The 13,752-nt window shown below is 52.6% G+C and overlaps 1 protein-coding gene across 4 annotated transcripts in view; it reads right to left on the bottom strand.

Moving 5' to 3' along the window:
• Positions 1 to 13,752, bottom strand: part of SLC37A1 (solute carrier family 37 member 1) — a 114,196-nt gene that overhangs the window by 15,368 nt on the left and 85,076 nt on the right. For all 4 annotated transcript variants that reach the window (XR_014470215.1, XR_014470214.1, XM_083171425.1 and 1 more), the window contains exons 14-18: positions 8,365 to 8,450; positions 7,372 to 7,420; positions 4,195 to 4,268; positions 3,895 to 3,973; positions 1,502 to 1,599 (exon numbers count right to left, since the gene is read on the bottom strand). Coding sequence is in view for 2 of the 4 variants with exons in the window: in XM_083171425.1 (XP_083027551.1) it covers positions 1,502 to 1,599; positions 3,895 to 3,973; positions 4,195 to 4,268; positions 7,372 to 7,420; positions 8,365 to 8,450 (386 nt within the window). In the remaining 2 variants the exon portion in view is untranslated. The remainder of the gene's footprint in view (positions 1 to 1,501; positions 1,600 to 3,894; positions 3,974 to 4,194; positions 4,269 to 7,371; positions 7,421 to 8,364; positions 8,451 to 13,752) is intronic.

The following is a 13,752-nucleotide window of genomic DNA, read 5'->3' as shown; positions in this document are numbered from 1 at the left end:
TTTTGCCCACTCTAAATCTGTCTTATCCCAGGGCCCCTTACCCTCGAGGTCCGTCACGGTTCCCCCCGCTCCAGGTGACATCACCGCGCACCGGAGCAAGTGCTCCGCCGGCTCCACCGTAGCTACGCCTCTGGATGGTGTGTCCTTTATTCAGTGGGAATAATAGTGCAAAGCAATTCTCAGCAGATGACGGAAAAAACAGCTCAACGCGTTTCTCTGGGATGTGTCTCCCAGCTTTATCAGTGTAACGATCAGATCAGGTGGTAGGCCGAATTAAGCATGCCCCCTGTTATTATTATATGTGAGATCAATGTATTTCTGGTATTGTTTGTAAAAACATGCCTCCTGTTATGATGATGTGGGAGATCAGGGCATGTCTTGTATTATGTGGGAGGTTGGGGGTCTGTATTCCCTCAGAGTGACCATCTGTAGAATCAGGTAAGATCTGAGACCCCTCATAAACCATGGTCCAGAAGAGAGGTCAGAGATTGCCCCCCTCCTCCAGTGCAGAGCTCTCATCAGTGAAGCCTGTCTACTATGCATCTCACTAGGTAAGGACTGAGTATCAATCACTGTGGAAACAGCAGAGGAATTCTGCATGTACTGTAGAAGGTACATTCCCTAATGATCAGCATGGAAAGGGTCAAAATCCCAAGGGTGGGAGGGACGAGGGAGCCTGCAAGTATAACTAAACACGTCTCCCTATACCGGTTTTTACTTCTTGGGGGAAGTAAACCCCCTCCCATCCCCTCCCAGCCCCCCCCCATCCCCCTCCCCCCCCCCCCCCCCCCCCCCGTACTTGGGTGTAAGATACCGTCCTGTCATTTTTCCCTTTTATTTTGAGTTGTATCTTGTGTGTGCTTTTAAAATCATTGTAATATTTTGTAACCATTTTTATCACTTAAATCTCTGTAGTATTTCTAGCAATAAATAATACATATTCCCAGTTCTGATTTTGTAAATCTTAGGAAGAAGAGTGGTCACAATGTTACCTTTGTTCTATACTGTATTGTATGGTCAGGGGCAGCAAGGCGCCCTTTACGCAATTTGACAGCGCTAAATCAAGCCTGCTGGTGGCGGCATACCTCATAGAGGGGACTCGTGTGTCCAAAGTGAACCCCAGTCAAGGCCGGAGCTGCTCAGATTGACGTATCTGAGCAGGCGACCGGTGGGTCCGTGACAATCAGGACATATCAGTCATATACATTTTATTTTCAAATCATTTGAGAACAGCCAGGGCTGGTACGTTCTATTATTCAGCTTTGCCAGTACGAAGAGAACTGACAATCCTCTGAACCCGCTGCAGTTACCTTATTATAGTTTTGGTTCATCCACCCAGTGTCAGGTAAATGGCGTTGGTGATCCCCAACTTATAACAGTTACATAATGTAGGTAAGGCAGATTGCTAGACTATTCGGGTGGACAGGGTCAGGGGGGTGGCGGCACAGCCGTGTAGGTGGCGGCAGGAGTGGGGGGCGATGGCAGGATCAACCATACTCACCAACAAGGCGCATGCATCACTTAACATGAGCATGAAGAAGACATTGTGCCAGCCATATGGAGACAGCAGCCCAGCGAGCAGAGGACCCAGAGCGGCACCTGAAGACATAGGAGGAGATCAAACAGCGTCACCTACATACCTCTGACCCTCTCCTGTCAATGGGACAGGACAGCAGGGAGTGCAGGCAGGGACAGGAGACATGGGGGGGGGGTGAGTGTGCAGGGACAGGAGACTAGGGGGGAGCACGCGCAGGTACAGGAGACTAGGGGGGAGCACGCGCAGGGACAGGAGATATGGGGGGTGAGTGCGCAGGGACAGGAGACTAGGGGGGAGTGCGCAGGGACAGGAGACTAAGGGGGAGCGCGCGCAGGGACAGGAGACTAGGGGGAGCGCACAGGGACAGGAGACTAGGGGGGAGCTAGCACAGGGACAGGAGACTAAGGGGGGAGCGCGTGCAGGGACAGGAGACTAAGGGGGGAGCGCGTGCAGGGACAGGAGACTAAGGGGGGGAGCGCGCGCAGGGACAGGAGACTAAGGGGGAGAGCGCGCAGGGACAGGAGACTAGGGGGAGTGCGCGCAGGGACAGGAGACTAGGGGGTGAGCGCGCAGGGACAGGAGACATGGGGGGTGAGTGCGCAGGGACAGGAGACTAAGGGAGGGAGCGCGTGCAGGGACAGGAGACTAAGGGGGGGAGCGCGTGCAGGGACAGGAGACTAAGGGGGGGAGCGCGTGCAGGGACAGGAGACTAGGGGGTGAGCGCACAGGGACAGGAGATATGGGGGGTGAGTGCGCAGGGACAGGAGACTAGGGGAAGCGCGCGTAAGGACAGGAGACATGGGGGGGTGAGTGCGCAGGGACAGGAGACTAGGGGGAGCGCGCGTAGGGACAGGAGATATGGGGGGTGAGTGCGCAGGGACAGGAGTGAGTGCGCAGGGACAGGAGACTAAGGGAGGGAGCGTGTGCAGGGACAGGAGACTAAGGGGGGGAGCGCGTGCAGGGACAGGAGACTAAGGGGGGAGCGCGTGCAGGGACAGGAGACTAAGGGGGTGAGCGCACAGGGACAGGAGATATGGGGGGTGAGTGCGCAGGGACAGGAGACTAGGGGAAGCGCGCGCAGGGACAGGAGACATGGGGGGGTGAGTGCGCAGGGACAGGAGACTAGGGGGAGCGCGCGTAGGGACAGGAGATATGGGGGGTGAGTGCGCAGGGACAGGAGACTAAGGGAGGGAGCGCGTGCAGGGACAGGAGACTAAGGGGGGAGCGCGTGCAGGGACAGGAGACTAAGGGGGGAGCGCGTGCAGGGACAGGAGACTAAGGGGGAGCACGTGCAGGGACAGGAGACTAAGGGGGGAGCACGTGCAGGGACAGAAGATATGGGGGGTGAGTGCGCAGGGACAGGAGACTAAGGGAGGGAGCGCGTGCAGGGACAGGAGACTAAGGGGGGAGTGCGCAGGGACAGGAGACTAAGGGAGGGAGCGCGTGCAGGGACAGGAGACTAAGGGGGGAGCGCGCAGGGACAGGAGACTAAGGGGGGAGCACGTGCAGGAACAGGAGACTAAGGGGGGAGCACGTGCAGGGACAGGAGACTAAGGGGGGAGCACGTGCAGGGACAGGAGACTAAGGGGGGAGCACGTGCAGGGACAGGAGACTAAGGGGGGAGCACGTGCAGGGACAGGAGACTAAGGGGGGAGCGCGTGCAGGGACAGGAGACTAAGGGGGGAGCGCGTGCAGGGACAGGAGACTAAGGGGGGAGCGTGTGCAGGGACAGGAGACTAAGGGGGGAGCACGTGCAGGGACAGGAGACTAAGGGGTGAGCGTGCAGGGACAGGAGACTAGGGGGTGAGCGCGCAGGGACAGGAGACTAAGGGAGGGAGCGCGTGCAGGGACAGGAGACTAAGGGGGGAGCGCGCAGGGACAGGAGACTAAGGGGGGAGCGCGTGCAGGGACAGGAGACTAAGGGGGGAGCGCGTGCAGGGACAGGAGACTAAGGGGGGAGCGCGTGCAGGGACAGGAGACTAAGGGGGGAGCGCGTGCAGGGACAGGAGACTAAGGGGGGAGCGCGTGCAGGGACAGGAGACTAAGGGGTGAGCGTGCAGGGACAGGAGACTAGGGGGTGAGCGCGCAGGGACAGGAGACTAATGGAGGGAGCGCGTGCAGGGACAGGAGACTAATGGAGGGAGCGCGTGCAGGGACAGGAGACTGGAGGGAGCGCGTGCAGGGACAGGAGACTAAGGGGGGGAGCGCGTGCAGGGACAGGAGACTAAGGGGGGAGCACGAGCAGGGACAGGAGACTAGAGAAAGGTAGCAGAGGAGGAGAACATGCAGAATTTAGTGATCGGAGAGAGGATGAGGACAGCACAAGACAAGGGGAATGTATTGGATGAAGGACTCACCCACGGACCCGGTGCCATCTATAATGGCAGTAACTGTGGACAGAGCGTGCGCATCTCCTTTCAATGACTTGTGAGTTCCCTGCAAATAAAGATGCATTTCATGTTTCCAAGATCTCAGAGTTACCATCCACCATGTAGTGCTCACATCTTGTTGCAGATCTTGGGGATATAGTACCTGCGCTGGGGGGAGTGGGGGGGGGGGTGTATTACAGGGGCGGAATTATCATTGGATCCACCTCTGCCCCCAGCCATACACCTGGGTCCACAGCTCACAAACAGCAAGCAGTGTGTATTACTCACCAGGTCAGCAGACACTGCTGTAGTGATCAGGGAATACGGACCATTCACCAGCGCTCCACACACCAGCAGCATCACTAGGGGGAGAGACACAGTCAGTGACGTCATGCAGGAGAGAAAGTGACATGAGAGAGAGAGACAGTCAGTGACGTCATGCCGGAGAGAGAGAGAGGCAGACAGTGACGTCATGCCGGAGAGAGAGAGAGGCAGACAGTGACGTCATGCCGGAGAGAGAGAGAGGCAGACAGTGACGTCATGCCGGAGAGAGAGAGGCAGACAGTGACGTCATGCCGGAGAGAGAGAGAGGCAGACAGTGACATCATGCCGGAGAGAGAGAGAGGCAGACAGTGACGTCATGCCGGAGAGAGAGAGGCAGACAGTGACGTCATGCCGGAGAGAGAGAGAGGCAGACAGTGACGTCATGCCGGAGAGAGAGAGAGGCAGACGGTGACGTCATGCCGGAGAGAGAGAGAGGCAGACGGTGACGTCATGCCGGAGAGAGAGAGAGGCAGACGGTGACGTCATGCCGGAGAGAGAGAGAGGCAGACGGTGACGTCATGCCGGAGAGAGAGAGAGGCAGACGGTGACGTCATGCCGGAGAGAGAGAGAGGCAGACGGTGACGTCATGCCGGAGAGAGAGAGAGGCAGACGGTGACGTCATGCCGGAGAGAGAGAGGCAGACGGTGACGTCATGCCGGAGAGAGAGAGGCAGACGGTGACGTCATGCCGGAGAGAGAGAGGCAGACGGTGACGTCATGCCGGAGAGAGAGAGACAGTCGGTGACGTCATGCCGGAGAGAGAGAGGCAGACGGTGACGTCATGCCGGAGAGAGAGAGGCAGACGGTGACGTCATGCCGGAGAGAGAGGCAGACAGTGACATCATGCCGGAGAGAGAGGCAGACAGTGACATCATGCAGGAGAGAGAGGCAGTCAGTGACGTCATGCCGGAGAGAGAGAGGCAGACAGTGACGTCATGCCGGAGAGAGAGGCAGACAGTGACATCATGCCGGAGAGAGAGAGGCAGACAGTGACGTCATGCCGGAGAGAGAGAGGCAGACAGTGACGTCATGCCGGAGAGAGAGAGGCAGACAGTGACGTCATGCCGGAGAGAGAGGCAGACAGTGACGTCATGCCGGAGAGAGAGGCAGACAGTGACGTCATGCCGGAGAGAGAGGCAGACAGTGACGTCATGCCGGAGAGAGAGGCAGACAGTGACGTCATGCCGGAGAGAGAGGCAGACAGTGACGTCATGCCGGAGAGAGAGGCAGACAGTGACGTCATGCCGGAGAGAGAGGCAGACAGTGACGTCATGCCGGAGAGAGAGGCAGACAGTGACGTCATGCCAGAGAGAGAGGCAGACAGTGACGTCATGCCGGAGAGAGAGGCAGACAGTGACGTCATGCCGGAGAGAGGCGCAGTCAGTGACGTCATGCCGGAGAGAGAGGCAGTCAGTGACGTCATGCCGGAGAGAGAGGCAGTCAGTGACGTCATGCCGGAGAGAGAGGCAGTCAGTGAGGTCATGCCGGAGAGAGAGGCAGACAGTGAGGTCATGCCGGAGAGAGAGGCAGACAGTGACGTCATGCCGGAGAGAGAGGCAGTCAGTGACGTCATGCCGGAGAGAGAGGCAGACAGTGACGTCATGCAGGAGAGAGACTGCCTGTCTCTCTCTCATGACACTGACTGTCAGTGCCATCATTCAGGAGAGAGAGGCAGTGACATCATGCAGGAGAGAGAGGCAGTGACATCATGCAGGAGAGAGAGGCAGTCAGTCAGTGACATGAGAGACATGGTCAGTGAAATCATGCAGGAGAGTCAGTGTCATGAGAGAGACAGTCAGTATCACGAGAGAAAGAGAGAGGTAATCAGAGGCATCATGCAGGAGAGAGAGTGTGAGAGACTTAAGAGCTATGGTCTGTGACATCAAGCAGGAGAGAGACAGTGTAATGAGAGCGAGAGAGAGGCAGTCAGTGACATCATGCAGAAGAGAGAGCGACAGTGACATGAGAGAGAATGTCATGAGAGCGAGAGAGATACAGTGTCCTATGAGAGAGAGAGTCAATAACATCATGCAGGAGAGAGTCATGAGAGTGAGAGGCAGTCAGAGTCACTGACTCACTCTCATGTCACTGACTGCCTCTCACTCATTACTCTCTCCTGCATGATGTTATTGACTCTCTCTCTCATACGACACTGTGTCTCTCTCGCTCTCATGACATTCTCTCTCCTGTCACTGTCACTCGCTCTCCTACATGATGTCACTGACTGACTCTCTCTCGCTCTCATTACACTGTCTCTCTCCTGCATGATGTCACACTCTCTTCTGCATGATGTCACTGACTGTCTCTCACTCTCATGACACTGTCTCTCCTGCTTGATGTCACTGACCGTAGCTCTTAAGTTTCGCACACTCTCTCTCCTGCATGATTTCACTGACCATGTCTCTCTCATGTCACTGACTGACTGCCTCTCTCTCCTGCAGGATGTCACTGCCTCTCTCTCCTGAATGATATCACTGACAGTCAGTGTCATGAGAGAGAGACAGGCAGTCTCTCTCCTGCATGATGTCACTGACTGCCTCTCTCTCCGACATGATGTCACTGACTGCCTCTCTCTCTCTGGCATGATGTCACTGACTGCCCTCTCTGCAGGAGAGAGAGGCAGTCAGTGACATCATGCAGGACAGAGTCCGTGTCATGAGAGAGAGGCAGTCAGTGACATCATGCTCGGGAGAGACGGTGAGTCATATGAGAGAGAGAGAGAGGGAGACACAGCCCATGACATCATGCAGGAGAGAAAGGGAGTCAGTGCCATGAGAGAGAGAGAGGACAGTCAGTGATATCATGCTGGGGAGAGACGGTGAGTCATGAGAGAGAGAGAGAGGCAGCCCATGACATCATGCAGGAGAGAAATGGAGTCAGTGCCATGAGAGAGAGAGGACAGTCAGTGATATCATGCTGGGGAGAGACGGTGAGTCATGAGAGAGAGAGAGAGGCAGCCCATGACATCATGCAGGAGAGAAAGGGAGTCAGTGCCATGAGAGAGAGACAGTCAGTCAGTGACATCATGCAGGAGAGAGACAGTAAAGTGCATGAAACATGCATGACAGAGTGTCAGTAATGTGTGTGACAGGTGGACATGGAGAGACGGGCGAGTGCCCATATAACGGGGTGACAGACTTACACACAGTAGATACCGGTCCTGTGTTACTGACAGCCGTGAAGAAGTAGAGCTGTAACAGAGTATTGTATGAGGACACCAGTGATTACATGCCATCCAGTCACAGAGGGGCAGCTTCCAGTCCACTAATGCCCCAGCCAGGTCGTGTGCTGGTTCTGCCCCAGGCCTAGCTGGCGCTGTAACCTTTCCCTACCCCTTCCATCTGTTACCCCTTATCCCATGGCCTGTATACAGCAAGCACCCCGTGCCCACGAGCTGTATACAGCCAGCACACTATTCCCAAGAGCTATATATAGCCAGAACCCCGTGCCCACGAGCTGTATACAGCCAAAACCCCGTGTCCACGAGCTATATATAGCCATCACCCCGTGCCCACGAGCTATATATAGCCATCACCCCGTGCCCACGAGCTATATATAGTCAGCACCCCATTCCCAAGAGCTATATATAGCTAGAACCCCATGCCCACGAGCTGTATACAGCCAGCACCCCGTGTCCACGAGCTGTATATAGTCAGCACCCCATTCCCAAGAGCTATATATAGCTAGAACCCCATGCCCACAAGCTGTATACAGCCAGCACCCCGTGTCCACGAGCTGTATATAGTCAGCACCCCATTCCCAAGAGCTATATATAGCCAGCACCCCGTGCCCACAAGCTGTATATAGTCAGCACCCCATTCCCAAGAGCTATATATAGTCAGCACCCCATTCCCAAGAGCTATATATAGTCAGCACCCCATTCCCAAGAGCTATATATTGCCAGCACCCCATTCCCAAGAGCTATATATAGCCAGCACCCCGTGCCCACGAGCTGTATATAGTCAGCACCCCATTCCCAAGAGCTATATATAGCCAGCACCCCATTCCCAAGAGCTATATATAGCCAGCACCCCATTCCCAAGAGCTATATATAGCCAGCACCCCGTGTCCACGAGCTATATACAGTCAGCACCCCGCGCACATTGGTCTTACTGTCAGGCTGTCTGATACTCACAGTGGGCGCTGCACAGAACAACATTATTCCGCAGGTTGTTGCTCGTTTGTGAGATTTATCAGAGGTGACGCCGGCGAGAATTCCACCTGCACCAGGAATAAGATTTATAGGTCACGGTTATAGCTTTAAATGGAATTACATGATCTGCATAATCTGATCTCACCCCAGGCCATTCCCCGCGCGCACCCTCGCCCCCAGGGCCATTCCCCGCGCGCACCCTCCCCCCCAGGGCCATTCCCCGCGCGCACCCTCCCCCCAGGGCCATTCCCCGCGCGCACCCTCCCCCCCAGGGCCATTCCCCGCGCGCACCCTCCCCCCCAGGGCCATACCCCAGACCCTTATTGCATTCAAAATAGAGATAGATATATATATATATATATATATATATATAGAGATATATATATATATATATATATATAGAGATATATATATATATATATATATATATATATATATATATATATATATATATATATATATATATATATATATATATATATATATATATATATATATATATATATATATATATATATATATATATAATATTCATTCACGTCCAGCATCTACTCCGACGCAGTGTGGGTTGGTAATATTCATTCACATCCAGCATCTACTCCAACCAGGGGCGGGCTGGGCTGGGGGGCAGGGTGCCATGTGCCCCCGGGCCGCTGAATCGTTTTGCGTGCAGGCCGCCATTGTTCTGAGGTTGCTGCTGCAGCCAGACTGACTAGTTTCCGAGTGGTCTCCATAAACATGGCCGCCAGCCTAATGCACTGAGGACATGTCTAGTGCAGGAGGCCACTACAGAGACTCTGTATGTTCCACCTCTTCCTGCCTGTGCGTTACACTTTCTTCCCTGTGCTGCAGCCTGCCTCACTGTCTGGCATCAAGGTAAGAGGGAGTGGGACTGTACAGGCTGAGCAGCCTGTAAGGTTCAGTTATTATACAGGGGGGAGCAGCCTGTGGGGGTCCCGTTATTATTTTAAGGGGGAGCAGCCTGTGGGGGTCCCGTTATTATTATACATGGGGAGCAGCCTGTGGGGGTCCCGTTATTATTATACAGGGGGAGCAGCCTGTGGGGGTCCCATTATTATTATACAGGGGGAGCAGCCTTTGGGGGTCCCATTATTATACAGGAGGAGCAGCCTGTGGGGGTCCTGTTATTATTATACAGGGGGAGCAGCCTGTGGGGGTCCTGTTATTATTATACAGGGGGAGCAGCCTGTGGGGGTCCCATTATTATACAGGGGGAGCAGCCTGTGGGGGCCCTGTTATTATTATACTGGGGGAGCAGCCTGTGGGGTCCTGTTATTATACAGGGGGAGAAGCCTGTGGGGTCCTGCTATTATTATAAGACAGGGGGATCAGCCTGTTGTGTCCTATTATACAGGGGGAGCAGCCTGTGGTATAATTTTATTATACAGGAGTAGCAGCATGTGGTGTACTTTCTTATACAGGAGTAGCAGCTTGTGGGGGTACTATTATTATACAGGAGGAGCAGCCTGTGGGGGTACTATTATTATACAGGAGTAGCAGCCTGTGGGGGTACTATTATTATACAGGAGGAGCAGCCTGTGGGGGTACTATTATTATACAGGAGTAGCAGCCTGTGGGGGTACTATTATTATACAGGAGTAGCAGCCTGTGGGGGTACTATTATTATACAGGAGGAGCAGCCTGTGGGGGTACTATTATTATACAGGAGTAGCAGCCTGTGGGGGTACTATTATTATACAGGAGGAGCAGCCTGTGGGGGTACTATTATTATACAGGAGGAGCAGCCTGTGGGGTCCTGTTATTATACAGGGGAGCAGCCTCTGTTGTCCTGTTATTATTATAAGACGGGGAGTAGCCTGTGGTGTCCTGATATTATACAGGGGAGCAGCCTGTGGTGTCATATTATTGTTTTTTTTTTTTTTTTATTAATACATATTTTTAAACCGCAAAACCTAAATTTAACGATGCGCTGTTACTTATGGGCTAGTGCTCTGGACTTGCCCCCCAGGCTAAAAGTTGCCAGCCAGCCCCTGACTCCAACACAGTGTGGATTGGTAATATTCATTCACATCCAGCATCTACTCCGACGGGATACGGTCATCTATTAGAATGAACTTAGGTCTACAGTCATTAGGTCGACCCCACTAGGTCGACTGGCAGGAAGGTCAACCTGACTTAAGGTCGACATGGGCCAAGGTCGACATGACTTAAGGTCGAATTTGCATAAAGGTCGACATGAGGAAGGTCGACTGGTCATAAGGTCGACATGGGGTTTTTCACTGTTTTTTGAGCCGACATGTGCCGACAGGCGGTATTTCATGCCCTACCATCCACTAGGCCGTGGAGGAGGTTATTAAAGCTGTGGCGAGCGAAGCGAGGCACCGTGCCCGAAGCATTGCGAGCGAAGCGAGCTATGCGAGGGTCCGATTCTCATTGCCAACTGTGTCCATTTCGACTGTGTCGACATTCGGATAAAAAAACAGTGAAAAACCCATGTCGACCTTATGACCAGTCGACCTTTATGCAAATTCGACCTTAAGTCAGGTTGACCTTGGCCCATGTCGACCTTAAGTCAGGTCGACTTCCTGCCAGTCGACCTAGTGGGGTCGACCTAATGACTGTATTCATTCACGTCCAGCATCTACTCCAACCAGGGGCGGGCTGGGCTGGGGGGCAGGGTGCCATGTGCCCCCGGGCCGCTGAATCGTTTTGCGTGCAGGCCGCCATTGTTCTGAGGTTGCTGCTGCAGCCAGACTGACCAGTTTCCGAGTGGTCTCCATAAACATGGCCGCCAGCCTAATGCACTGAGGACATGTCTAGTGCAGGAGGCCACTACAGAGACTCTGTGTGTTGCACCTACTTCCTGCCTGTGCGTTACACTTTCTTCCCTATGCTGCAGCCTGCCTCACTGTCTGGCATCAAGGTAAGAGGGAGAGGCACTGTACAGGCTGAGCAGCCTGTAAGGTTCAGTTATTATACAGGGGGGGAGCAGCCTGTGGGGGTCCCATTATTATTATTATACAAAGGGAGCAGCCTGTGGGGGTCCTGTTATTATTATTATTAATATATTACAGGGGGAGCAGCCTGTTGTGTCCTGTTATTATAAAGGGGGAGCAGCCTGTGATGTAAGTTTATTATACAGGGGGAGCAGCCTGTGGGGGTCCCGTTATTTTTATACAAGGGGAGCAGCCTGTGGGGGTCCCGTTATTATTATACAAGGGGAGCAGCCTGTGGGGGTCCCGTTATTATTATACAAGGGGAGCAGCCTGTGGGGGTCCCGTTATTATTATACAAGGGGAGCAGCCTGTGGGGGTCCCATTATTATACAGGAGGAGCAGCCTGTGGGGGCCCTGTTATTATTATACTGGGGGAGAAGCCTGTGGGGTCCTGCTATTATTATAAGACCAGCCTGTTGTGTCCTATTATACAGGGGGAGCAGCCTGTGGTATAATTTTATTATACAGGAGTAGCAGCATGTGGTGTACTTTTTTATACAGGAGTAGCAGCCTGTGGGGGTACTATTATTATACAGGGGAGCAGCCTGTGGGGTCCTGTTATTATACAGGGGAGCAGCCTCTGTTGTCCTGTTATTATTATAAGATGGGGAGTAGCCTGTGGTGTCCTGATATTATACAGGGGAGCAGCCTGTGGTGTCCTATTATTGTTTTTTTTTTTTTATTAATACATATTTTTAAACCGCAAAACCTAAATTTAACGATGCGCTGTTACTTATGGGCCAGTGCTCTGGACTTGCCCCCCCAGGCTAAAAGTTGCCAGCCAGCCCCTGACTCCAACACAGTGTGGATTGGTAATATTCATTCACATCCAGCATCTACTCCGACGCAGTGTGGGTTGGTAATATTCATTCACGTCCAGCATCTACTCCGACGCAGTGTGGGTCGGTAATATTCATTCACATCCAGCATCTACTCCGACGCAGTGTGGATCGGTAATATTCATTCACATCCAGCATCTACTCCGACGCAGTGTGGATCGGTAATATTCATTCACATCCAGCATCTACTCCGACGCAGTGTGGGTCGGTAATATTCATTCACATCCAGCATCTACTCCGACGCAGTGTGGGTCGGTAATATTCATTCACATCCAGCATCTACTCCGACGCAGTGTGGGTTGGTAATATTCATTCACATCCAGCATCTACTCCGACGCAGTGTGGGTCGGTAATATTCATTCACATCCAGCATCTACTCCACCGCAGTGTGGGTCGGTAATATTCATTCACATCCAGCATCTACTCCACCGCAGTGTGGGTCGGTAATATTCATTCACATCCAGCATCTACTCCGACGCAGCGTGGATCGGTAATATTCATTCACATCCAGCATCTACTCCGACGCAGCGTGGATCGGTAATATTCATTCACATCCAGCATCTACTCCGACGCAGCGTGGATTGGTAATATTCATTCACATCCAGCATCTACTCCGACGCAGTGTGGGTTGGTAATATTCATTCACGTCCAGCATCGACTCCGACGCAGCGTGGGTTGGTAATATTCATTCACGTCCAGCATCTACTCCAACACAGCGTGGGTTGGTAATATTCATTCACGTCCAGCATCTACTCCGACGCAGCGTGGGTCGGTAATATTCATTCACATCCAGCATCTACTCCGACGCAGCGTGGATCGGTAATATTCATTCACATCCAGCATCTACTCCGACGCAGCGTGGATCGGTAATATTCATTCACATCCAGCATCGACTCCGACGCAGTGTGGGTTGGTAATATTCATTCACGTCCAGCATCTACTCCAACACAGCGTGGGTTGGTAATATTCATTCACATCCAGCATCTACTCCGACGCAGCGTGGGTTGGTAATATTCATTCACATCCAGCATCTATAGGAGATTCCTTACTTACTGAGAGTAGCTAGACTGCCCAATCTCAGTTTAGCAAGGTCCCCGGCGCTGTATAAAGGGTTAAATATATTCACGCTGTGGTGCTTAATTAATCAGCTGTCTGCTGCTGCATACAACACCTGTGGGGATGCCTTATCCCACAATAGAAGGTAACAAAATTGGATCTGGGGGGTAGGTGTGTACTTGCGCTGCTGACAGTTTAATGGAAGAATTTTAACACTCTTTTTTGCGAGACAATTGTGCAGAAGAAATGAATGGAGGACACACTGCTTAAATAGTATAAATTTTATATATAGAAGATAAAAAGGCTTGCAATAACAATATAAAAATAATTACATATATAGAAATAAACAAAAATAAGAAAATAAAAACCTAATTATATGAAAACAACAATAAAGTTAATAACAATATATTGGGCTTGTTGGAATGAAAACCATATGATAGGGTTTTTTGAAAAAAATATATACTAGACGTCTAGTTTGGGTGCTCCGCTTTTTAGAT

The sequence above is a fragment of the Crinia signifera genome, chromosome 2 (assembly GCF_055691185.1).
Source record: "Crinia signifera chromosome 2, ASM5569118v1, whole genome shotgun sequence".
Taxonomy (NCBI): Eukaryota; Metazoa; Chordata; class Amphibia; order Anura; family Myobatrachidae; genus Crinia; species Crinia signifera.
The sequence above is the reverse complement of the archived record's forward strand: the minus strand, read 5'-3'. Positions and strand labels throughout refer to the sequence as shown.